Source organism: Cyphellophora attinorum, assembly GCF_001299255.1.
Source record: "Cyphellophora attinorum strain CBS 131958 chromosome Unknown Contig29, whole genome shotgun sequence".
NCBI classification, from domain to species: domain Eukaryota; kingdom Fungi; phylum Ascomycota; class Eurotiomycetes; order Chaetothyriales; family Cyphellophoraceae; genus Cyphellophora; species Cyphellophora attinorum.
This window is the reverse complement of record NW_017253257.1, coordinates 114,518-138,473: the sequence shown is the minus strand read 5'-3', so window position 1 is coordinate 138,473 and position 23,956 is coordinate 114,518. Positions and strand designations below refer to the sequence as shown.

The following is a 23,956-nucleotide window of genomic DNA, read 5'->3' as shown; positions in this document are numbered from 1 at the left end:
TATCGATCTTTGTGCTGCTTGTTGGAATGTGCGCCACACAGTGCGTATGTCTGACAACCCGCAGAGAAGTAGCTGATGTCCATGAGAAGAGTGCATCGAAGGGTAAGAGACGAAGTTCAAGCACGTACGAGGACAGACGCCTTATAAAGGCATACACGTGTCAACGACCGCGTGGACCATACGAGCCATCGTACCAGTTGCTGAGGACTTCGTAGAACATTATCCTTAGGGTCAATAACTTTTGCAGCGTCGAGGGAGTTGCGATTGCCAGTGGTGCACCTCTTACAAGATGGGAAGTGCATCCATTGAATAACACAGGAATTATTTTTACATCCAAAGAGCAGGAACGCTGTGCCTGTAGTCGCGCTTCATGCCAGCCAGCGCGATCCGTCCCGTCCCATATCGACCAAATATTATCTTAAACATTAATACGAGTAGGCGCTGTCGTCCCAATCGCCATCATTCCATCTCCTGACTGCAACTTCATGCCAAACGATTCTCGAAATCTTTCCGCCTCGCCCAACCGATCCCCTCGCCTCTGAGCATCTGCACCCTCCCACTCCCGCTCAAACGCGCTGCCATCCCTCACAACACCCTGATGCACCTTCGCCCTCAGCGGACTCTCCTTCAGGAAGCCATCGCCATCGTACAAGCTACGAAGCGATCCCGGCGTGCCCAACAGCTTGTCTCCCACGCGTAATCCCAGCCCTTGTGGCTGGTTCCGCGGTGTCGCTTGCTGCGGGCTCCTCTGTTGTTGCTGATCTGGCACCGCCGTCACAATGTGCGACCGCAAAGGCTGTGGTTGCAGCGATGGCGAAGCAAGGATAGAAGAAGATGGCGTCGTGGCCGTCGACGCAGAGAAAGCTGTCCCTGTAGAGACGCTGCCTTTCGCCGCTGGCGATGTGACACTGCCTTGCTGCGCTGCTGGTGGACCAGCATTGCCGCGCGATGGCACACGCTTTGTTGTCGGCACAGCCGGGAAGTTGAATACGTAGCGGCTGTTACCAAAGGTATGCGCCGTTGGTGTGAGATTCTCCATGTCCGAGTCGTTCAGAGGCGAGACTAGATGTGCTTGGGAGTATGTATCGTCAAAGACAATTGGCTTGGGCTTGCTGTTCGGCGCACTTGTCGTTATGCCGAGCCCTTGATTTGCTTGTTGCTGAGGTGTTGGGTTGACACGTTGTGGCGGGTCTGGCGCAGGCAGTGCAGGTCCAGGTCCGTTGCTTGCGCTACGATTGAGCCGTGTCTGTACACTGTGCTGCCTTGACAAAGGTTCTGGACTTTCTGCTCTGATAGATTCGTCTTCCCAGATCGACATGCCGCCTAGCGATGCCATGCTCATTCGTCCGGGACTTCCTGCTCGGGACATATTGCCCGTGTGTCCCCAGTTCGAAGACTGGTAGAGGTTTCCGGAGCTGCGGACGTTGTTGCCTGATATATGCTCATAGTTGTCCTGCTTGGTAGCCATATTCCAATCCCGGCTCATCGAGGTCTGACTCGGCTTCGGACTGTGCGAGCTTGCCATCGACATCTTGCGTTTGGAGCTGCCGAACATACTCGGTTGGCGGCTATGCGCGAAGCTGAAGCCATTGGACTCTTGCGGCAGGTAGCCTCCACCGGCCGAGACACTGCCCTGTCGCATTCCGTAGCCAGAGGATTGGCCCATCGCAGAGATACTGTTGTTGCGACTGATGCCGACGTTTGCTCCAGTAGAGCCGGTGTATGAGGTTACGGGGTTCCCCTGCGACAGGCTGTAGCGGTGACCTCGACCCGCATAATGTTGACCGTGGACCACGCTGTTGTCTCGAGTGATTGCCCGTGTGCTGACACTATCGATCGAGTTGGAGCGTGATACTTCCCAAATGGCGTTGAGCTCCTTCCAGTCATCGTGGTTGTTGCGTGAAGACGTCGATGACATGAACGAAGTTGTTTGAGGGTACAGCCTGGACTTGTCGTTCAGATGTCTGCCAACTGTATCCATGCTTCGGAGAAGAGACACAGACTGCCTGAGATCGTTGTCTGGACGCGCTTCAGCGGTTGCTTGAACGGGCTGCTCGACCGGTGTCGTGACTGGGCTGGAATATGCTGTCGCCTTTGGTGGTGATGCTGCTCTTGCCACGGTATGAGCAGTTTGGAGATGTACATTCGTAGACATTACAGATGGAGGACTCCTCGGACCCATTAGCCGTGACGGCCGCGTTGGCGATGGCTCCACCAGTGGCAGAGCGGTCAGTGCGGAGGCCGTGTTCGAAGTGATCTTCAGTGGTGCAAGTGGAGAGGGAAGTGTCGGAGAGTCCTTGCCCAAGGCCGGAGGAGGTTTCAGCGTCGCGGCGCTGGGCGGTGTCGGTGCCAGTGCCCATCGATCAGGATTCGCGAACGGATCCGGCGTCTTGGGCTTGCTGTCCATGTTGTTCAGGTCGACAGCTGAGAAGAAAACGTCAGACTCTGGTCTGGAAACGGGTGAGATCCGAGAAGCATAGGATGTAGTCCGCTTGGGTTTAGATGGGCTCAGAACAGGCCGGTTCGACATAGGTGAGATTGTTGGCGATCCATTCTCGTCGACGACAGGCACACTCCTCCGGTATGAAGTCCTCTTTCGGTCTGCTGGAGACACTTTTGTGATGCCCACGATCTGGACCTTGTTCGGACTGACTTCGATATCGTCATCGCTATCCTCAAGTATATCCGAGAAAGGCGAAGGTCTTCGCTGTTTGACGGGCATCGGTATGCTTATGCGGATACAATTCTGCCTACGATGGCCAGGCGTTCGGCGTCCACTTCCAGTTGAGCCAGTAGAGAGACGAGAGCTTCCGAAGGACGGCTTGTGGTCGAGTTTGTACGGATTGCTGCTAGCGACCGATGCTGGTCGAGGCGGCAGGTTCGTTGGCGAGGCACTGGCCACCATCTCTCTATCTCGCTCACCGGCTTGCTGACTACGTGTAGACAAGCTGTAGTCTAGCATAGAATGTCGCTCGCTGACTTGTCTAGGAGTACCGAAGAAGAACTCTGCATCTGGAACGAATCCCTCGCTGCCTTCCTTCGGAACTTCTCGAATGGTCGAGGGTTGATTGATGGAGAGTGTGCTCCATTTCCGCCCCTGGAAATCGAAGCTAGGGGTCACTGAAGCAACCCCAGGACCGCCACTATGCCATCCAGTCGTCCTTCCAGGCGATGGTCCTATACGAGGAGTTGATCGATTCGAGAAACCAAAGTCGAAATCTTGCAAGCCTGAATTGACCTTGAACGGTCCTTGTCCTTCTGCAGGAGACGACATAGCAGCGCCCAGAACAGAGCTTCCAACAGTATCTGTGGACACCTGTGAGTGACGTCGATTCTGTGCCACATGACTGTGTTTGTCGAAGACTGGCAGCTCTGGTAGTGGTCCGTCAGGCGCTTCTGATAGATCGCTCCGCTTGCTCTCTGAATGTGGCATCTCCTGAATTGGGCTTATGTTCGGTTCCTCCTGCAAAGATACTGGTGTATCAATCTCGACCGGACTTAATGCTGTATTCCTTAAAGACCAAGTGACTGTAGGCTGTACCGGAGAGACTAGATCGTGGGAGACTTTCGGCGTCCTCTCTGCTGGTAGCTCTACCGCGTTCGGCGGCTCAGTCGAATCTGTCAGCTCGGTGATCGCAGACAGAGGCGAGCGACTCATGTCTTTCAATGCGATCGCCTTCGCGATCTTCTTCTGCCTCCGCGTCTTCGGCACGGTGATACCTGAATGGCCGTACAGCGAGTCGCGCAGGCTTCGCTTTCGCCGAGCCTTCGGCGGCATCGGGCTGTCATCGGGTAGTTGTGCTGGACTCTCCTGGCGGTCGATCCGCTCCTGCGACTTCAATGGCGACCATCCTGCGTGATTTGCTTGTGGTACCGTGCTGCTTCGCGGGTTCGTTTCCGGTCTGCTACATGCGCGTAATTGTTGTCGTATGCCGACAGTCGTGTTCGTTGATAAGCCGCGAGGTCTTGACTGAGACCAGTCAGGTATCTTTGGTTCTTCTTCCTCTGCACATGGATCGAGATTGCGGCGCCCGCAGCCACCAACACAACAAGAGCCGCTGCAACCGCAATGCCGATAATGACCGGCGTCTCTAGCATCTTCGATGCATCAAATGCTCCCTTGCGCTCCTGGCAGCATTGCAATGCTGGTACTGTTTCCTTGTCAGCATGATGTCTCACTGTGGTGAACGGTTAGTAGAAAACAATGTTTCTTCCAACATTCCACGGAAGAAATTGCTATCAAGACCACGCGACAAGGGATGGAATGTGCTTCCAGAATCCGTCGAGCTCATCCCTTGATTGCCTTATTGCCTATACTTTGCCTCTCTTGGCCTTATACAGACGACTGTAAGGGACTACAAGAAACATGAGTCTGCTTCAAGACTGCTTCAGTATCACAGGAACCGCTTGCCGCCATCATATGCGTCTTCGCATGATGATCAGGTGGTCGATTTTTGCCTGATGGGATCATGTTCGCCCACAGCCCAGGCTTGACTCTACAGTGTCAGCGGCAGCTCCGTTCGCAGCATCATGATGATAGCAATTCTGACATAGCGATGCCTCCAGACAGGATTGTTCAGACCTGCGGGTCGACGACAAAGGAGAGAATTTTATGGGTGCAATGCCTCGAAGATGAAGCTGTTCAGGGCGGCAGTTCTGGCAGATTCCCGGTGGACAAAACTTTGTGCATCAATCGCCGTGTCAAAACCCGATCCCCACCATGCATCATGAGCTGCCGTTCGCGGGGAAATATCCGACCACCGCACGGGTTCTGGTAGAGTATAAAGACAAGATGGCCTTCAAAAGCTCCCTCGGCGTGGTTCGAACGCTGTTGTGTCCTCCTAAACTCATCACTCGCCATCATGGACGACGCTGTCCTGCCAGGTACAAGCAAATTCAAGCACTACAACACTCAAGCCCCGGATACGAAGCGAATATTTCCCCTCTTCTCTTTGAAAGGCAAGACTGCAATTGTGGCAGGTGCGGGAGCAGGTATTGGGTTGGCGGTCGTTCGTGGTTACGCCGAGGCCGGAGCAAATGTGATCATCTGGTTAAGGCAACCTTTGGCTACGGTCGCCTAGTACTGACCTCAGCAGGTACAACACAAACAAGGAAGCAGAGACGCGAGCCAAGGAGATCGAGGAAGAGTTTGGGGTGAAATGCAGAGCTTTCTCGGTCGACACAACTGATCCTCAAGCTGTCGACAACGCGGTAACTTCCCAGATCAAAGAATTCGATGACCGACTTGACGTCTTCGTGTACAACTCCGGAGTAGCCTGGACAAGTGGGGCTTCTATTACTGGTGATCTGGACAACTACCATCGAGTGATGAAGACCAACGTTGATGGCTTATTCTATTCCGCGAGAGTTGTCGGTAGAATCTGGAGAGAACAGAAGATCAATGGTCTTCCAAAGTTCAGGGGCGGCTCGTTCATCGCCACGGCCTCCATGTCCGGCCACATCGCCAATTTTCCGCAGTTGCAGACATCATACGATGCGTCCAAAGCAGCCGTCAAACATATGTGCCAGAATCTTGCCCTTGAGTGGGTACAATTTGCGCGTGTCAATTCGATTAGCCCAGGCTATATCGCGACTGAGCTGACCACTTTTATTCCGGAGGCAACAAAGGAAGTTTGGCGGCACATGATCCCCATGGGTCGTGAGGGGCAGCCCGGCGAGCTTGCTGCGGCATACCTCTTCCTTGCGTCGGACGCAAGTTCGTACTGTACTGGCACAGATCTGCTGATCGATGGTAAGCAAGAAGTTCAATGAGACAAATGAAAGAAACTGACCAAACTGCAGGGGGTTATTGCGCTCCGTAGTAAGAGGCATGTCAAAGTGGCTCGATAGCCAATGAGCTCTGTCTTCGTCGAGCTATGAGTCCCTCTTCAACCTTTCCGATCTTAATCCAACCAGGACGCTGTGCTAGCCTAGACAAAGCGGACCGACGGGTGGGTGGTTGTACTTGTGCTTCTAGGGCTGACGGCGTGCGTTGGTTCGGATGGTCGACACTCGAGCATGTACTGGACCACGTGAGTGGGCTGTAGTGCTTCGACCGAGGATGTGGCGATTGGTAGCGCCGTCGTTCGATGACCTGAGGATCCAGGCGGCCTCCCGGGCTTTCTTGTCGTTGACGGTGCATCTGATAGTAGTGCCAACCGATGAACACTGCGGCACAGACGTATATCGCCAGTATGAATAGTATGATGGCGCATTGTATCGTGTTCAGGCCACGACTTGGCGCTGGCCTATGCTTCGCGTGGTAGTGGGCCATCTAGTCTCATGCATAGGTGGTGTGTCGAAACTGTGTTGGTAAATTCGGTCGATATGTAGCAGTCGAGGCGTCGAAAACTCCGTTTGGCACTTGTCCTTCTGCCAACCAGGCGTTGCCACAGCCACAATACTTTGCATTTCACTTGATTCCAAGGCTACCAAACGCTCGATCTAGCTCCTCGCCCTCTCTGTTTGGAGACATAGCTGGTGCGACAACCTGTGAAGCCTCATCGTCCAGCAAGCCTTGCTTCTGTGCGGTCGAACCTGCCTTGACAGGTTCTAATATCTTCTCATCCATATCCAGCCAGCCTGGAGCCTTTCGTCGCTTCTCAGCCAATTCCCTATCCTTGATACTTTGCTCCCACTCGGCTATTGCCTTCTTGCCATCCTCGTGCGACTTCGTAAGGTGGTCCTGGAGAGCCTTGCATGATGCAATCACGTCGTCTGGATGAGCCGTATGCCCACTTGAGGATGTGATATACTTAGGCTTGTCACCATTTGGAGCATCGAGCACGGAGGGAGGTAGTGAGGTGGGCACCTGGCGGAAACTATATGGCAACGTGACAGCAGTGGGCATCGACAAGAATGGCGACACCGTCAGAGGTATCTGTGCCAGGAGAGGATGAGGCTTATGTGCGTCGAACATGTTGACCTTTAGCTCATTCCCAAGGACGCAGTCTCACCATAGCAGCGGTAATCAGGAAAGAAGGAGCATTGAAGCTGTCCATCTTGTCCAGGTACCTGATGTCTCAGGCTTGGCGGCGATCTTGGGCGGGGATTCAATCCGCCCACCTTTCATGTTTCGCCGCCTTCGCTTCGCTGAAGAACTCCTATACATGCGCCCGTCTCACATCTATCGTCACACTCCGAACTCGCGCCAGTATTCAAGCCTACTTTCACGTAACGACGGTCCGCTTAAACAGGTCCCCTGACCTCGACTTTCGCCCCTCAATCGGAGACGCACGACCGCATTCGAGTGACCGGTCACGTCTCAGCTGGTCATCTCGCCCCCGTATTCTTCTCGAACCTCACTCGGAGCCTGATAACACCACGTTACTGACATTGCGTTGAAACTTGTGCGACGAGGACTGTCAGGTAGAGAGCATATCTGTCTCGTTCGTTACCCGCGCAGTTTGCGCCCCGCCCCGCCAACATGGACAGCCATTTGTCAAGAGCGGTGGTGGACAAGAAGCCGGTGCCCGAGATCGACTTCACTCTACACACGATGGAGGACGGGACACAAGTGAGCACACAAGAGCGTGTCTGCAAAGACGTCCAGGCACCTGCCATGCAGGTGCCCACCGACGAACAGTTCTGGTCGCCACAAGACTCCTCAAAGCCGAATCTGGCTTTTCTCAAGCAGCACTTCTGTCGAGAGGGCCGATTGACCGAGGAACAGGCATTATGGATCATCAACAAGGGTGCAGAAGTCCTGAAAGCAGAGCCCAACCTTCTCGAGATGGACGCCCCCATCACAGTCTGTGGCGATGTACATGGACAATACTTCGACCTCATGAAGCTGTTCGAGGTGGGCGGTGACCCGGCCGAGACGAGATATCTCTTTCTGGGCGACTACGTCGACCGAGGGTACTTCAGCATCGAATGTGTACTGTATCTGTGGTCACTCAAGATCTGGTATCCCAACACACTGTGGCTCCTGCGAGGCAACCACGAATGCCGACACCTCACCGACTATTTCACGTTCAAACTCGAATGCAAGCACAAATACTCAGAGAAGGTCTACGATGCCTGCATGGAAGCATTCTGCTGTCTTCCGTTGGCCGCCGTCATGAACAAGCAGTTCTTGTGCATTCACGGTGGGCTGAGTCCAGAACTGCACACTTTGGAGGACATCAAGAGCATCGACCGGTTCAGAGAACCTCCTACGCACGGCATTATGTGCGACATTCTATGGGCTGACCCACTGGAAGAGTTTGGGCAAGAAAAGACTGGAGAGTTCTACATCCACAACCATGTCCGAGGGTGCTCCTACTTCTTCTCATATCCAGCGGCATGCAATTTCCTTGAAAAGAACAACCTACTGTCCATCATTCGCGCTCACGAAGCACAAGATGCAGGGTACAGAATGTACCGCAAGACGAGAACTACTGGCTTTCCTTCGGTCATGACAATCTTCAGCGCGCCAAATTATCTGGATGTATACAACAACAAGGCCGCCGTGCTCAAGTACGAGAACAATGTTATGAACATTCGGCAATTCAATTGCACGCCCCATCCATACTGGCTTCCAAACTTCATGGATGTCTTCACCTGGTCGCTTCCCTTCGTCGGAGAGAAGATCACCGATATGCTTCTTTCGCTTCTCAACATCTGCTCCAAGGTAGGCCACCCCAAGCTAGCCATGCGTCCGCAGATACTAACCAATTTCACAGGAAGAATTGGACGAGGATACTCCATTATCAGGCGGTCCGGTTTCACCTACCGCTTCAGAGGCCGAGTCAACTGAGGCCAAGCGCAGAGCCATTAAGAACAAGGTACGCTATCTCGCTGAGTTGTGCTAGCATCTCACTGATTGTATATCAGATCTTGGCGATTGGACGTTTAAGTCGCGTCTTCCAGGTGCTACGAGAAGAGTCCGAGCGCGTCAGCGAACTCAAACTGCAGACAGGCACAGGCAAGTTGCCTAGCGGTACCCTCATGCTTGGAAGTGAGGGCATCAAGCAAGCCATTCACAACTTCGAGGATGCTCGGAAGGTTGACCTGCAAAACGAGGTGAGATGCCTATCGATATTTGACAGCATGCCATACTGACCACTTTTAGCGTTTGCCGCCCAGCCCTGAGCAAATAGAGCATCGCGGTCAAGAAGATCGGAAGGCTGCGATCGACAAAGCCGTACGCGAAGCGGACAGCGATGAAAAGATCAATGCCGTCGCTCGTCGCATTTCTTTGTGAGTCCTCAGCGATTTCAGCAAGAGCGCTCATGCTGACAATGACCTAGTGGGCATAAGAACCCTGTTGGAAGCCGTCGCAGCTAGAAGCTGGCATCAAGAGAGCGCAGCCAAAGCCAATGATCACGGAAATGACCACGTTGCTTGAGCGAAGCACACTGGAGAGGCGTGCATTGCGTTATTGACGTCCGGAGACCATTGGACCATGGATGTTTGGAGATTCTTGAAGCATCGCTGCCGCGACCAGAAATTCTCATTCACCAGTGCGAATCTAGATCGGCGGACAGGATCCAAGATACCCACGTGTCGCAAACACTGCAAGTATAAGAGGTTGTTCGATCACCTCCCTTGACCTCACGCATCGACTTCGTCGCCCTTGCCTGCAGGCTGCTCTTGTTATTGGTTCCCGTGCTGGACTCAATGCCGTCGTACGAGCTTCTAGTAGACATCAAACATCTTCTCGAGCCCTGTTCTCACCAACGATCATTGTCTGAATTGGCTTCACCAACATTCGTGGGCGCTGACACCATGCGTTCCTGACCTCACCCTGAGCCAGTGCGAGGGATGAAATCCCTGCAATTCAATATATCCTCTTTGCGACTAGCTTCAGTTCGACACGTCCTACGCGATGTCGGCTATGTTATCCGATCCAACCTTGAAATGATGTTTACAGCCAAGCTTTAGTCCTGGCTCGAGCTCCATTCGGCCCGTCCCTTGACCAATGCATCTCTGCCTCAGGCTTCTGTCAAGTTCAACATCATCCATTGCATACCACGAGGCAGGGGTGAAGCAGCAGTGAGAGTGTTGTGCCCATATTGCCTCACTGAGCTGTGCTTCGAGTTACTGCTTTCTTTGCTGCGTTCGAGCGAGTATTCACGGCTGTTCACTGTTTGTTTGCTTCGTGCATTACGACTCTTGGAGTTGATCTTCGTATATCTGCTCAGTGTACCACTTCAGCGTCGCCATAATCTTCATGGACTCCCGTCATCTCATCCGTCGCCCGCGCTGATCACCAGACTCCGAGTGTCAATGGAAACCATCAAGCACTATGCCAAACACTAAGCCTGTCACCAACGGCGGGCCTGTCACACCAAGCAAGCCGAAAAACGCTCAACATAGCGGAGGCCCAAACCCTGAATTAGAGACACCTCGCAAGATCCGCTACGACCTCGACAACATCTTAGAGCAATTGAACTCGACATGGAGTCTGGATCTCCCCCGGATTCGGGGCACAGCAGCTTCTCAGATGGAGTCGACGAGTGCCTTGGCAAAGAGATGCTCGGCCAGGCTGAGATATCTGTGAGTTCGTCACTGACCGTTCTCAGACCCATGCACTGATACTGCGAAGGTGCTTCAGATTGGAGAACCTGGACACATGGATCAAAGACTTCGAAGAGCGCGCAAGAATCATCCACAGCGGTTGGGTCTTCAAGCCGAGAGGAGATCGCAATCTGATAGTCCCACGAAATGTTAGCGAGCCGAATTTGAAACGTGCAGCTGCGAAAGGCAAGATGCCCCAGTTGGCCGAGGAGCAAGTGCAGCAACTTCTGCAATGCCTTGATGCCGTACTGCAAGACGTAAGTCGTGAGATCTCTTCTCCTGCTCAAACTGATGTCTTTTTCAGCCGTACGACTTGGCAAGAGATACCGACAGTTTCAACAGTACAAGTGGGGCGACTGCTTCTAGCTCGATAGCACCTCCTGCATTTCTGTCCGGTCCCAACGTCAAACGAACCAAACCCAACGTCACCGCCACTCCGCGCATCTCAGCAGAACCCGAGGACATCAAGATTTCGAAGATGCCAAACAAGCGAACATCATCCTACGATGACTCTCACGAGATCAACAGCAAGAAAGCGAAAATTCCCGCAACCTCGCCTGGTAACATCAGGCAGTTCTTGATACCTGTGGACAAAACCACGTTTAGCCGTCATCAGCCTCAGCCCGAGCTCGTCACTAGCTTTGATTCTGCTCCGGGATCGACAGACGAGATCTTTTCCCAAGGCGATGACGATTCGAGAGCGGTCAGCTCAAATGCTACCACAGTGCTAGATGAGTTTCCGGACACTCAAGACGCCCATGACTTACTGCAAGACCCTGGGCTGCTACGGTCACTGGAAGACCTCGGTCGTTCAGACAGACTCGGTCCTCGAAGAACGCTGAGCGAGAGGCTCGATGATACATTCAAGCCTCTACCCACCTCACTGCCGCCGAATCTTGACTTTGACTTCAAGTACGAGCTTCACAGCCTGTCGCTCGATCTCAACATTCGCATAGAGACACTGTTGACACAAATACAAAAAGAATGCGGCAAACGTTTTCCTTCACCTGCCGAACGATACAGAGTGTACAAAACGCTCGCCAGGGGCACCCGCATCGAGCGCTTCTCTGAGAGATCCTGGAACCCCTCCCTTGCACACCCAGACAGTGCCAGACACCATTATGCGATGTATCTTTCTACGACTCTGACGGTGGATCCGAGCGCAAATGACCGAGCGAGTCCATACAGGGTAAAACTCAACGCACCTATCGTCGACAAATCTTGTCGACTGTACCGCAAGTTCGACAATCGCACGTTAATGATTCTCAATTTGCCTGTCGTGCAAAAGGGCGAGTTGTCGAAAGATCTCCCTTACGATGAGGTGTACGACGAGGTCGTGAGATGGCTATCGAAACCCCTCCACATCGCCGGACTCGAGTGGCGTGCATTTTTCATCGATGATCAAGTGCGCGTGCGCAAAGACGATGTTCGTTTTCGACAAGTCCACTTGTTCGCTGTGAACGGCGACCAACCTACTGTATCGCTACGAGACTTCATGGACTGGCATATTCCTTGGACCGAGAACGTGCAGAGCACGGACTTGAAGCTCTTTGCTCGTTTCAAACTTGCTCTTTCCAAAACCACTCCAACAGTGGTAATCGAACAAGAAGATTTCATCGAAGTCCCCGATAAGCAAAATCCAGGCGGTCAGGTCATGGACGACGGAGCGGGACTGATGTCATTCAGTCTGGCCAAAGCAGTCAGCGCGTGCGCCGGCCTATTTGAAATTCCCAGCGTTTTCCAGGGCCGCGTTTCCGGTGCCAAAGGTGTGTGGATAGTCGTCCCAGACTATGTCAAACAATGCCGCTCTAAGCGAGGCTTCTGGATAACGGTATCGCCCTCGCAACTCAAGATCAAACCGCATCCGCGCCATCGTGTATGTGATCCAGAACACCGAACCTTCGAAATCAGTGCCTTTTCCAAGACCCTTCGACCTGCATCGCTCAACACGCAACTCATCACAGTCCTTCACAACCAGGGCGTCACCAAGGAGGTGCTTGAAGCCCGACTCAAGGAGCATTCTCAAGAGTACTATACGTCGCTCAGGCAGGCTGTGGATGATTCCAATGGACCAGCCATACGAGCATGGCTACAGCGCTACCACCCTCCTGTCCGAAATGGTGAGATCACCATGACTGGATCAGTCCCCTCGCAAAAGACAGACAAGCAAAGCATGCTGCTAGATGCAGGTTTCCTCCCCAAGGACTGCAACATCATGCACGACTTACTCCGGCTGAGCTTGAAGGATAGGCTGAGCGAGATGACGGAGAAGATCAATCCGGAGATACCTGAGTCCACGACACCATTCATAATTCCGGACCCGTATGATGTGCTCGACGAAGGCACAGCGATGTTGTGTCTTCCAGAAGGAGGCTTTACAGATCCCAGGACCGGAATGCCGTTTTCTCATGTCGATGGGCGACATGCCTTGGTGGCGCGCAATCCCGCTTACTGGCCCTCTGACATGCAGAAGATCAAACTCGTTTACAATCTCCAGCTCGCATGTTTCAAAAACGTCCTAATATTTTCGACCAAAGGCTTGCGACCACTCGCAGACCTGCTCTCTGGAGGCGATTACGATGGCGACAAAGCATTCATCACTTGGGATCGAGAGATTGTTGATCAGTTCAAGAACTATGATGGTCCCGCACCAGACGCAGTACGGCCGGAAGACTGTTATGTGAAGCAGGAATCGCGTCCATTGTCCGAGATCTTCCAAAGCAACCCACGAGGTGGGCCATCGCTAACTGAAGTTGAGAAGTATTTGGATAAGTGCATTTGCTTCAATTTAAGCACGTCGCCACTAGGCATGGTTTCAAATGAGCATGCGAAGCTCGTCTACTCGCTGTCTTTGAAGGGGGACGGCAAGCGAGCACTCAACAATGATGGTGCCATCAAGCTTGGTGCCTTGGCAGGCTTTCTTGTTGACGTAAGTGCACAGACTCTTGATATCGTATCGAGCGATGCAGCCATGGAACATCGCTGACTTCCGACCAGGCATTTAAACAGGGATACAGACTGCCCATAGACGACTTCTACGCATTACGGCGCCTGGTCTGCGGCTTCAGAAGACTGAATGATCCAGCCTACACAAAGAAGATAGACTTTACAGGATATAACGAGAAGAATATCAACGACTATCTGAAGTTCAAGGTCGCCAAACAAGAGATGGATAACACCTTGACGCACTGGTCGAATCACTACTCACGCTCCGGCCGCCTTGACGAAGCTCTCAAACGAAAAGTCACTGAGTTCAAAGCGATGGCCACTGAAGACGCTTCTGGCGTGACCCAACGGATCAGCGCGCAACTCGAACTCGACATCAGGTATATAACGGGCAGGTGGGCACGGCTAGTGAACGACGATAACCTGGATCCCCGCACTTTCTCCCTAGAAGTCAGCCAACTACACCGAGAGTTCCTTCAGATTGAGCCACTCCAGGTGCCAGGCCAAGAGGACGCCTACAGATACCGCTTCTTTGCAGAGGCCCAACGCCTCGGTCAGCCTGTGTGGCCCGCGATTCGCGCTTGCTACCTCTATTGCGCGACACACAAGGCATTCCGTTCTCTGGCGTGGAATATGGCAGCGGATCAATTGTGCGAGATCAAAGCGAAGAGTCTGGGATCGGTGACCACGGTAACGATGCGTATGTGGGCGACCCTGAAGGTGGACAAGCGCATTGCCTCTACTACGGTGACGTGGGGCGATATTGGATATCATGATATCGAGGATGAGGAGGAAGACGAGACGCAATACTTTGATGCGGAGTCGGAGTTGCCGGCCAATAACAGCTTGATCGAGTGGCTGAACTTTTGATTGGTTGTGGATGGTGCATGATACCCCCGGTTTGGTGTTGTTCAATTGTGGATTCACGGGTGTTTGCATACTCATTACTTGGCAAGCGAGCATTGGATATACAGATTGTCGAGATGGCCGAGAGTGTTGCTGAACGGACGGAAGCAGCAAGGAGAGATATCCCAAGACCAATCGTCTACGGGCGAGACTCTGTTTTGCTTTTTGGCGGAATTCGCTGACATGTATCGTATGGCGAGGATCGAAAGCTAAAGCTTGGGAGAGAAGGGCTGATGCGTGTAGCATACAATACAGGGTGAGTCGAGAGCTTTGATGAGAAGGCCTGATGAGGTCCTTCACGCATAGCACAAGAATCAAGACCAGGACCACCAGAGAGCCTCATAGTAGAAGCGAGATGCGACAGGATCCGAGAATTTGTTCAACTTGGACAGAAGTCTAGCCTGCTGGCTATTAGCTCATCCTATCAAATCAATCATCCATCCTGTACTTTCACATATCCTCTGTGCACACGCTCACCTTTCCCCGCCATGGATTGGATGCAGGCCACATGGAGACGAGAGCGCCAGGTCACGAGAGGCAGAGATCATCGCGCTCGAGGATCGACAAGGTGACTCAGCGCTTTCGAGCGTACAATGCGTGTCAACCGGACTGGGAAGTGATTCGATGGAACCGGATGACGGGTGATAGTGCCTGTCATCCGGTCTGACTAAAATCATCATGAGTCCGGTTGACTCTTCATTGCTTCGCGGAAGGTGCCGTGGTTGCAGGAGCACCTTCCCGGTGAGGAGTTTGCAGGCAGCATTGGGAAGGACCGGGCTTGGATGCGCCTGCTGTCCTTACGAAAGGACTTCAAAGGACAGAGGGGAAGGCGCTGTCACGAGACTATCTTGTCAACCGGTCGCACGGAGTCTTTCCTCAGACCGGATGACAAGTTCTTGTTTGGTTGGGAAGTCACGGTGGGTCGAGGAGCACCTACTTGTTGCGGAGTAAGCGGGCAGGCTTCGGAAACAGCGCTGTCGATGTGCTCGTACTTCCTTGCACGAAGGAGACGTCGCGACGGGTGGAGGGAGGTCTTGTCATCCGGTCTCACCAGACTCTTGCTCAGACCGGCTGACAAGTCGATGGTTGGAAGCTGCAATTGAGGCAATCGCGGCTGCTAGTCTTGAGTTTGGCAGACAGTGTTAGGCAGGAGCCGGCGTCTGTGAGCTCCCGCTGCCTGCTGTGGAGGACACCAAGGGCGCGTGAGGAAGTCGCAGGCATGACCTGGAAACCGTGTCATCCGGTCTTGCCAAGCTGGGAGGAAGAAAGCCAACATGTGTTGCAAGTATATTTCATAGCATCAGTCGTAGGAACAAGCTTGAAACTAATGAGTCTGCATTCTCATAGTCAACCCCCGGGCATACAAGTGCTTTTGACCTCTCTGCATGCATGCTATTCTCCTATTTCCGAGGGAGTTAATCGCATTTGCTCAGGAAAGATGTGCTGTGCCGTCCCGGTTCGCAACTCTGCCTGTACGGATACTGGAACACTCGTTTTCCCGCAGACCGACCTCACGGATCGCAAACGTGGGTCTCTCCTGCGACCGCATTACCAATCACGTGTCGACGTGACCTCAGTTACAGCCAAGAAAGATCTCCGCATAGCGCCATCCCGTCCTCAGTCTCTATGCGCCGCCCACCAGGCTTTCTTTGCAAATCCTCGCCCTCGACCGTGTTGGAAGATGCAGACGCAATCGTCATCGCCGACACCGACGCAGCCAAATTCCCGGACGAGCCCTACAGGTCCTCAAACAGCGCCTCATCATCACAGAGCACCCTCGCGATCTCCTTGCCCTTTTTCGAGCCGTTCTCTAGGATCTTGCCTGCTAGGAAGTCGCCTATCTTTTCGCTTAGCTTCCCCTTCAGCTCATCGTTGCTGTCGTCGGAATCGCCGTTAGTCATGGCGTGATCTTCATCATAGCCATTGATGCCGTTGACTACGCCATTGACTGCACTTTCGCCGACACTGGTACCGTTCACTCCGTTGATCTCCGCAGAATCATCCTCAACCAACGTCGCCAACGCATGTACGATAGCGCGCAAGACCCACCTGACATCCGCCTCGCCCCGACCTGGGACTTCATCAGAGGACTCTGAGATCTCGGAGAGCAATTCTCCATACGCCTTCAGGTTAGGCACGACCAACTTCCTTACCACCTCAGCACCCCCAATCGCGCTCAAGCCCAAGATCGCGCCGTAGTGCGCACCAAGCGTTTTCTTGGGGTCGAGGAACACTTTCACACAAGACCGTGCAAGGCGCGGCTTGAGGTTGTGTGCGCTACGAGAGTACTTTTTCGTGAGGTGAGAGAGCAGAGTTGATGCAAGGGAGCGGAGGTTGTAGACTGCTGCTGTTGCTGTTGCAGTCGTTGTGGCGGTGGGTTCAGGCCCGATATGCCGGCCTGTCAAGCAAGTGAGGACCACAGGCACGACAGAGGTGATGTAGGGCGCGAGGTTGAGGTGAGTGTTGTGGGAGAGGGAGTCGAGCATTCTAAGGATCGTGTCCAGCGTGAAGACGTGGGACAAGGAGTGCGTGACTTTGTCGGCGGTGTAGTGCACGAAATAGGGCAGGAGTTGCGACAGACCGGGGTCTTCCCGAAGCGAGGCGAGTGCGGCCGTGCGCAGCTCTGGTTGATCTTCAGAGAGTGCGGAGGTAGTGACGCGCTCGAAGTAGAGGATTAGCTCTTGGCTGAGGTGATGTTTTACTAGTGGCTTGCTGGCTGTGGTGGCGGAGTGCGATTCCAGCCCGGCCATGGCTGCCAACGCGGGGTTGATGTTCGAGGTGGCGGCGGAGGAGGCTTTAGGGAGCAGTTCGACGCCCCGGGTCTCGGAGGTAGTGGGATTTTGCGGTATTGATGGCTGTACGCCTTCGATGGCGAGCCAGTGTGCCGTAAAGGAGATTTCGCGCGGAACTTTGGGGAGCGGAGCGTTGATCAGCTTTTCCAGATCGGCTTCTTCATCGTCGACATAGTAGAGCGGTTGGCCGGGGCCGAGGGAGGCTTCGCCATACTTGAGGATGCGCGTTGACTCGTAGCCGTAGAGCTGTTCATCCGTTAGTGACGGCGCAATGCGCGGAAAGATGAGAACTAACTGGCTCGATGTCAAGCACTCGCAGCGCGTAGCTGATATCTTGTGTCCACAGCACTGTCCGTTTCGATTTCCGCATGAATTTCAACGCTTCTTCCACCACCAGTGCTAACCGGAATTCGACATCGCGCGCCAGTGCAGCTGTGACATCCTTGTTGAGGGTGAGGACACCGACCGACTCTGCCGTGTCCCGTACTGTGTCGCTTCCCCAAAGCGTCATGACTGCGCCGTTCGCGTGGAGTTTCGCAGGGACTTGTGCGCATGCGGCAGCTGATCCTCTGCGTCGTTGTCAGATCGCAGTCGCAGGCAATCTGCTTGCCTTGATCTGACTGATCCAGAAGGGGAGTAGGCCACTTGCGCAGAATATGTCCAGGCGACGCAGCGCGAAAGTGGTCGGATCTGGGTGATGCTATGTCGTGCGTGAGCCTCGCCTGGCGTGACTGTGACAGTGTACACCGGGTCGTTTCGTCTTCCTACGCGGAGCCCTGCAATGTGGTGAACTGCAACTCAGAAGCTTTGAACAGATTGGTGGTCGGATGAATTAGATGAGATGTCACTGCGCTTCAAGATCAGGTGAAGTGACTTACCCCAGACTTGGCGGATGGTGGAAATGTTCTTGTCATCCGGTCTCGCTCAAGGCCTCGCAAGTTCTTGATCAATCGCAACTACTATACTCTTGCTCTTGCCACGAAGGACTTTTCCCCACGATGGTATTTTTGTGGCAGTCTTGCTAACGTAGCGTTCGAGAATGCTCATGGAAGAAAGAGAACGATAATTATTCATTCTGTTGCCAATCATACGTTAATTACCACTATTCATCACACTGAATAAGAGGCTCATCCAACATGCATTCAACCTCATTCCTCACCCTCTTCCGCAACCCGCCAAACAAGCCTCGCCCCACTGACCTCCCTCCTCCTCAACATCTCAATCGCCTTCTGCGCCCTCTCCAGTAACGTCCTCCCCTCCACAACAACCTGCTCATTCGGCTCAACCATACCCAATTCGAGCGCAGCAGGCATGATCTCCGTCTGCAGCTTCTCCGCCAGAAAGTTGTTGTCCAGCCAGAAATGAGTACGGACGCCTCTGACCTCTACCCCTTCTGCCCAAGCCACATCCTCTTCGGCGTCCAGAGTGTAGACTGGCTTCTGGTTATCCACTGCGTCGGCGATAATGACTGGAAGGAGAACCGCAACGGTGGCGCCGGAGCGTACAACCTCTGCAATCGGTTTCACGCTGCCAGCCCGACTGCCGATGCAGTCGATTGCATATCTGATGTTATGCTTGCCTTGGTGTTGCTGACTTAGAAAGTCGGAGATGGGTCCTCCCACGTTGCCGGAGCGGTAGTCGAAGCACGCCGCAGCGCCATATCTTTGGAGGCGATCGTGATGTTGCTTACCGGCAGTCGCGATGATGTTCTTATACCCATACCATTTTAAGATCTGAATGAAGAACTGACCAGTGCTGGAGGATCCGCCCCAAACGAGAATCCACTCGTCTAACTCCGGCGGTACATAGTCGTTCGGCTTCGGCCACGGCAGCTCGAACCCGACGTCGGATGTCAGAGTATGCCATGCCGTGACAAAATTGTTTGGCAGCGTCACTGCCTGCTGCATCGTGAAGCCTCTCGGCACTTTGCCAAGTAGGATGTCCGGAGCAACGCAGTACAGCTGGTGTGACTTTTCCTCATTTGATCGCCAGGTGAAGCCAAATACTTTGTCGCCAACTTGGTAGCGTGCGTTTGGTCCAGACGATACGACTGTGCCGGCAGTGCCATCGCCCAAGCCCTGTGGGTACTTCACCACGAGCAGACCGCCAAGAGCTTGATGGACATCGAGTGGCGTCGAGGCTGTCCACTCGACTCTCACACGTACTTCATTCCCCTTGGGTCGACGTGTCGAAACCTGGCGGACCTCAAGGGGTGCGCCGAGCGCAACAGTAACGACCTGGGGATGTGTTGACATCTCGCTTCATGCAGGAGCTGCTCCGATGTGTGATTACCTCAGTGCTGGTTAGCCGAGATCTGTTGCTGGTTGAGCGGCGGGATCCATGGTCCAACACAGCATATATACTTGGAGAGGCCAAACATAGTGTGACTGCTCAACGACGAATTACGAGCTCGCGTTTGAGCATCATTTTGCTTCGTCCGGGCGCATTTGTCAGGAAACGGACATGTCGATCTATTTCCTTTCTCGGTATCTATCGCCAAGACTTCACCTCGATCGGGTCTTTCGTCAGTGAAGGTGACCAAACATCAAAGATCGAGGCCCCTGCCTGGCTGGAAGACGGAGGTACTGTGTCGTTGCGTATCATTGGCGCCGGGGCCGCTCTCGTTTTTGGAGCATGCACGGCGGCGATTTGCCAGATGGTCTTCTGTGGCGCCTAGTGTGACTCATGGGAGGAACCAGAAAGAGAAGTTACCCATGGCGCTTCTGAGAGAGACTGGCCTCAATCTGTACGACTGCCTCGCCAACCTCTCAATCCGAACGCCAGAGCAGAAGATGTTGCAGCTCATCGCTGACAAACCCAGAGCTCATCCGTCAGTGAATAGCTCAATGACCTTAGAATTGCTCGATGACAGCGCGGCTCTCACCCTCGGCATGTCTGCCCCAGCCTCAAATCCAGGAATGTGCGCAGCCATCGCCATATGAGTCTCACTCATCTCGAAGAGTCGAGCTATTACCCATTCGCGTTCCTCTTTCTCTTGTAGCGCACTCAAAGAGATCCTGAGACCGAATATGATGAAGAACGGCCCCAGAAATGAGGAGCTAAGCATGAATCGCACGCTTCTGCAGATCTCGAGGGCCGAGTCACGATTCTCAGCACGGTAAAGCGAGCACTTCTCCGGATCGTGCTTCTGCATTAGCTCTATCAACACCAGATTCAGTAGGATGTTGAGCGTCCAGTAGCCTGTGACAGACGAGCCCACGAAGATGTTCGGAAACTGGTAGTAGATGGGAATCACCGGGTCGTGACTGAGGTAAGTCGTCCACATGAAGCCCGTCTTCGCCAGGGCTCCTCTGAAACGGACGAAGTACGTTCTGAAACGCGCCCTGATTTGTTGGACGCGCTGTATTAGGTCGAACACGAAATCGCGTATGGTCGGATATTGATCTTTCTCCAGGCTCTGGAACTTGTGGAAATGCTTGCATCGGTGGAGCAATTCTGGGACGTCAAGCATGTTCTCGTACTGCTGCTCCGCCAGATCAAATGTCTCCCGAAACCGCTCTTCACCCAACATGCGCAGATCGTGGAATATGCTTCTTGAAAGCTCACGCCACTCAGGCTCGGCGAGAAAGCACGGCTCGTCACGTTGGGCGGCCTCGATGATGATGGTGTGCCGATAAGCGATGTACATCTCCCTGTCGAAGCCGAAACGATGGACATCAGGGCCTCTGATGCGCATCAAAGCACCAGCACCACCAGCATGCTGCACCCATGATGCGTTGGAGTTCGATGCGAACATTTCGTAGAACGATAATAAGATCGTCGCGGCTAAAGTCTCAGGGGCCATACCTGCCGTGCCGTCCGCTATCGCCGAATTGAGTTGCCTCAACGTGCTCCCGTACCAGGGTCGAGATTCTTCCAGAATGGATCTATTGCCCTGCAAGCGTCCCATATGTGCCAGACTAACAGCTCTGACTGCCGAATCCAGCAGCTTATTGGTTCCAGTCAAGGGCGGTAGACGCTTGAACCACAGACCATGTGACTTCATCTGCTGCGGCACCGAGTCAACCTGGGCAGGCGGAAACATAGACCTGTGCATCATTGAGAACAATTGATCCTGAATTAAATTCGGGGCTAGAATCATTGCGGCGATATCCATATCATTAGCGTGTGAATGTAAGCCATTGCTTGCATCCTCGAGCACGTCGTCATTGTATGCTTGAATGCCGAAGTCGAGCGTCTCAGTCGCCGGCATCCAGGAACTCTTCTCAACGAAAGAGAGGACTGCATTTTCCTTGTAGTGGACAGGCTCGTTGGTTGGATTTGAGCCATACGTGAAGGGTGTTAGTTGGTCTTCCGGCGAGCTGTCTTCTAGGCTCTCTGTAGTTGCATTGTTGGATGAAGATGTTGTCGCGTCGGTCTCAAAGACTAAGAGCGATCCACCAGCATCTTGGTCCTTGTCTCGGTGCTCAAACTTCCGCTTCAGCTTCGTCGCCTCGTTGACAAACTTGAGACCTTCGCTGTACAGGCATTCGCGATTGCCCTTCGCACAATTTTGACATGTTGGTTTGCCCAGGTCGCAGCGCACTCTGCGCGTAACGCAGGTGCGGCAGCCTTTTGATCGAGGAATGCCTACCATTGCAGTAACGTCTTATGGCCGCGCGGCCGCTCGATGCGACTCATCATGGCGCAACCATCCTTCCAAGGTCGCGACTGCAGTTGGCATACGAGGACATTTCTTCATCTAAAAGTCGAACAAACCCCAACACAACAGTGGTAGAAACCTACGCTGTGGGTATCTCGAGCACTGCCTCAAGGCACCCATGTTTTCAGCGAAGGGTAGGTACGATCGAGATATACGTGCTGACCAATCGCGTTGCTTCAATGGCAGATACGGCGTCCACTAACCGCATCTGCATCTGCTCTCCTCTCCTCTCCCCAGGGGACATGGTGCACGACTTAAAGCTAAGATGTAAATTCGGCCAGAGGCCTCCTTGACTTGAAATTGTGGTAGGCTACTGAAATTCATGATACTGTAGCTCTCATACCTAGTCATGGCCGCGAAATGCGCCCGCCCAGGGTTATCCTCCTGTGGAGGCCGCTGTCTGGTCGACTGCCAGTCCTAAGCATCCACTTCATTCAATGGAACATCCTCCGAGTCGTTGTCACCGTGCCTCGGCACTATGGACTCTGACAGCTTCCAGACCTGAATCAGATTGTCGTCCGCGGCACTGCAGACAACCCACGGATTATGCAGATTCCATGAGAAGTCGCTGATACGGTTGGTATGGCCGCCGTGCATAAAGAGCAATTCTGGAGGTCCATCTTGACCATCCTCTGGCGTCTGCTCCTCTCCCACCTTGCCCAGATCCCAGAATAGTATGCGTCGATCGTAGCTACTCGAGCCTAGCACAGACTGGTGGAATGGATGCCACTCCAGTGCTGTCACACTATCGTGGTGGCCCTCGAGAACATGCATCTTCACTTTGATGTTTCGCAGATCCCAGAGAGAAATCGTCGAATCTTCGCTGCCAGTCGCAACAAGGGTCTCGACGTCGAGATGGAATGCTAAGGCGTTGAGCGGCCCTTTGTGAAGACTGGGACTGGATCTGATCGCAGCTCGTGATGTGTCTGGGGATCGAAGATCGACGACTTGGAGAGTGACATCGTCCGAGACCGAACCAAGCAGTGATTTGTGATGGGGATGGTATTGAACATCATTCACTATGCCTGAGTGATGTGTATAGGTTTTCATCGGTGAGAGTTTTGTGTTCGTCTTGGAGGCCTGGTTGATGTCCCATAACCGTACCGTCTTGTCTTCGGAGGCAGTCGCAAGATGTCCACTCTCGAGCGGACTCCAGTTGAGGCCGTAGCCTTCTTTTTGGTGGCCAAGAAGCTCAATCTGCGGTTGTTGAGACGGAGAGGGGGTAACTGAATGCTTCGTTCGGTCCCAGATAAGTACTCTTCCGTCAGTCGCCATCGTTGCGATAATGTTCGGGTTTTGTGGTTGATACCGAGCCTTGTTCACTTCTCCGGGATGTGTGATCTTCTGGATGATGTTGAACTTGACCTCAGTCGCTGGCTTATTCGCCGCAGGCCCATGGCCTCCAATCTCGCCCGTTTCCTCATTGTAATCCTTCGCATCGGGTGGCGCGGGGTTTGGGAGCTGTACGTTGGCGATTTGCAGGTAGTTGGGCTGCCCTTCAGCAGTGTGTGTTCCTATGAGGAGCCGATGCTTTGAGTAGCGACTGCCGGGAATGCTATACAATTGTTAGTGGCGGGTAATACCTCGACGTAGGGAGAAGACCATACTCCTGCTTGTCTGGGAACCATTGTGTTGTGAGTGTTGGCCAGTCGAGGGCGGTACTGAGTATGAGATCGTATAGGAAGGGTGCGTTCTTCTTCCATATTTTGTACTCTTCGTTGATGATCTTTTGTTCGTTGATCTTGTCTGCGTGCTCAGCGGCGGAGAACTCCTCCATGGCTGCAAAAATCAGTATTTGTGGCAGAAAGTAAGGTAGGATATGTATACCATTCTCGTCGTCCTCCATGGCGACGAGTAGATATGGGTGTGGACACTATGTGGTGTAATTCTTGGTTGGTGAGGTCGTTGTCGTTACAAATTGTGACCCGTGCAAATATGTTTGAGCGGCTTCGAACGTCGCTTGGGGGCACTCTGGTTCACTAGGGTCTTTTGGCGATTCGAATGTAAAGAAAAAGCAAGTAACAAACTGCGGTTCTCAAAGACACCTCTCATCAATTTACTGCTTCAAACCTGGAGCAGAAGACCGCGCGAGCCGCGTTCGACGCGCCTAACCCCACACATCTCAAGGCTTGGCAAAAAGGTACTC

General features: G+C 53.4%; 9 protein-coding genes across 9 annotated transcripts; 3 read left to right on the top strand and 6 right to left on the bottom strand.

The window, feature by feature from the left end:
* Window positions 1-418: 418 nt before the first annotated feature.
* On the bottom strand, window positions 419-4,098 carry AB675_10031 (uncharacterized protein; the record flags this gene model as incomplete). The annotated part of the gene is made up of 2 exons (XM_018138771.1): window positions 419-3,829; window positions 3,910-4,098. 2 exons carry the CDS (start codon window positions 4,096-4,098, stop codon window positions 419-421), a joined length of 3,600 nt encoding a protein of 1,199 aa, XP_017996621.1.
* A 764-nt stretch (window positions 4,099-4,862) lies between these two features.
* On the top strand, window positions 4,863-5,772 carry AB675_10030 (putative NADP-dependent mannitol dehydrogenase; the record flags this gene model as incomplete). The annotated part of the gene is made up of 2 exons (XM_018138770.1): window positions 4,863-5,050; window positions 5,097-5,772. The coding sequence occupies 2 exons, from the start codon at window positions 4,863-4,865 to the stop codon at window positions 5,770-5,772; spliced, it is 864 nt and encodes a 287-aa protein (XP_017996634.1).
* Window positions 5,773-6,412: 640 nt separating this feature from the next.
* On the bottom strand, window positions 6,413-6,919 carry AB675_10029 (uncharacterized protein; the record flags this gene model as incomplete). Its single annotated transcript, XM_018138768.1, has 1 exon — window positions 6,413-6,919. One exon carries the CDS (start codon window positions 6,917-6,919, stop codon window positions 6,413-6,415), a length of 507 nt encoding a protein of 168 aa, XP_017996702.1.
* A 507-nt stretch (window positions 6,920-7,426) lies between these two features.
* AB675_10028 (Serine/threonine-protein phosphatase 2B catalytic subunit) lies at window positions 7,427-9,270 on the top strand (the record flags this gene model as incomplete). Its single annotated transcript, XM_018138767.1, has 5 exons — window positions 7,427-8,614; window positions 8,667-8,768; window positions 8,818-9,006; window positions 9,056-9,183; window positions 9,234-9,270. The coding sequence occupies 5 exons, from the start codon at window positions 7,427-7,429 to the stop codon at window positions 9,268-9,270; spliced, it is 1,644 nt and encodes a 547-aa protein (XP_017996684.1).
* Window positions 9,271-10,231: 961 nt separating this feature from the next.
* Window positions 10,232-14,319, top strand: AB675_10027 (putative RNA-dependent RNA polymerase 2; the record flags this gene model as incomplete). Its single annotated transcript, XM_018138766.1, has 4 exons — window positions 10,232-10,482; window positions 10,532-10,760; window positions 10,808-13,432; window positions 13,501-14,319. The coding sequence occupies 4 exons, from the start codon at window positions 10,232-10,234 to the stop codon at window positions 14,317-14,319; spliced, it is 3,924 nt and encodes a 1,307-aa protein (XP_017996662.1).
* Window positions 14,320-16,091: 1,772 nt separating this feature from the next.
* AB675_10026 (Transcription initiation factor TFIID subunit 6) lies at window positions 16,092-17,658 on the bottom strand (the record flags this gene model as incomplete). Its single annotated transcript, XM_018138765.1, has 2 exons — window positions 16,092-17,393; window positions 17,443-17,658. The coding sequence occupies 2 exons, from the start codon at window positions 17,656-17,658 to the stop codon at window positions 16,092-16,094; spliced, it is 1,518 nt and encodes a 505-aa protein (XP_017996575.1).
* Window positions 17,659-18,295: 637 nt separating this feature from the next.
* On the bottom strand, window positions 18,296-19,402 carry AB675_10025 (Enoyl LovC; the record flags this gene model as incomplete). Its single annotated transcript, XM_018138764.1, has 1 exon — window positions 18,296-19,402. The coding sequence occupies one exon, from the start codon at window positions 19,400-19,402 to the stop codon at window positions 18,296-18,298; it is 1,107 nt and encodes a 368-aa protein (XP_017996599.1).
* A 569-nt stretch (window positions 19,403-19,971) lies between these two features.
* Window positions 19,972-21,744, bottom strand: AB675_10024 (uncharacterized protein; the record flags this gene model as incomplete). Its single annotated transcript, XM_018138763.1, has 1 exon — window positions 19,972-21,744. One exon carries the CDS (start codon window positions 21,742-21,744, stop codon window positions 19,972-19,974), a length of 1,773 nt encoding a protein of 590 aa, XP_017996641.1.
* Window positions 21,745-22,227: 483 nt separating this feature from the next.
* Window positions 22,228-23,656, bottom strand: AB675_10023 (Histone acetyltransferase type B subunit 2; the record flags this gene model as incomplete). Its single annotated transcript, XM_018138762.1, has 3 exons — window positions 22,228-23,365; window positions 23,418-23,589; window positions 23,638-23,656. 3 exons carry the CDS (start codon window positions 23,654-23,656, stop codon window positions 22,228-22,230), a joined length of 1,329 nt encoding a protein of 442 aa, XP_017996668.1.
* Window positions 23,657-23,956: the final 300 nt, after the last annotated feature.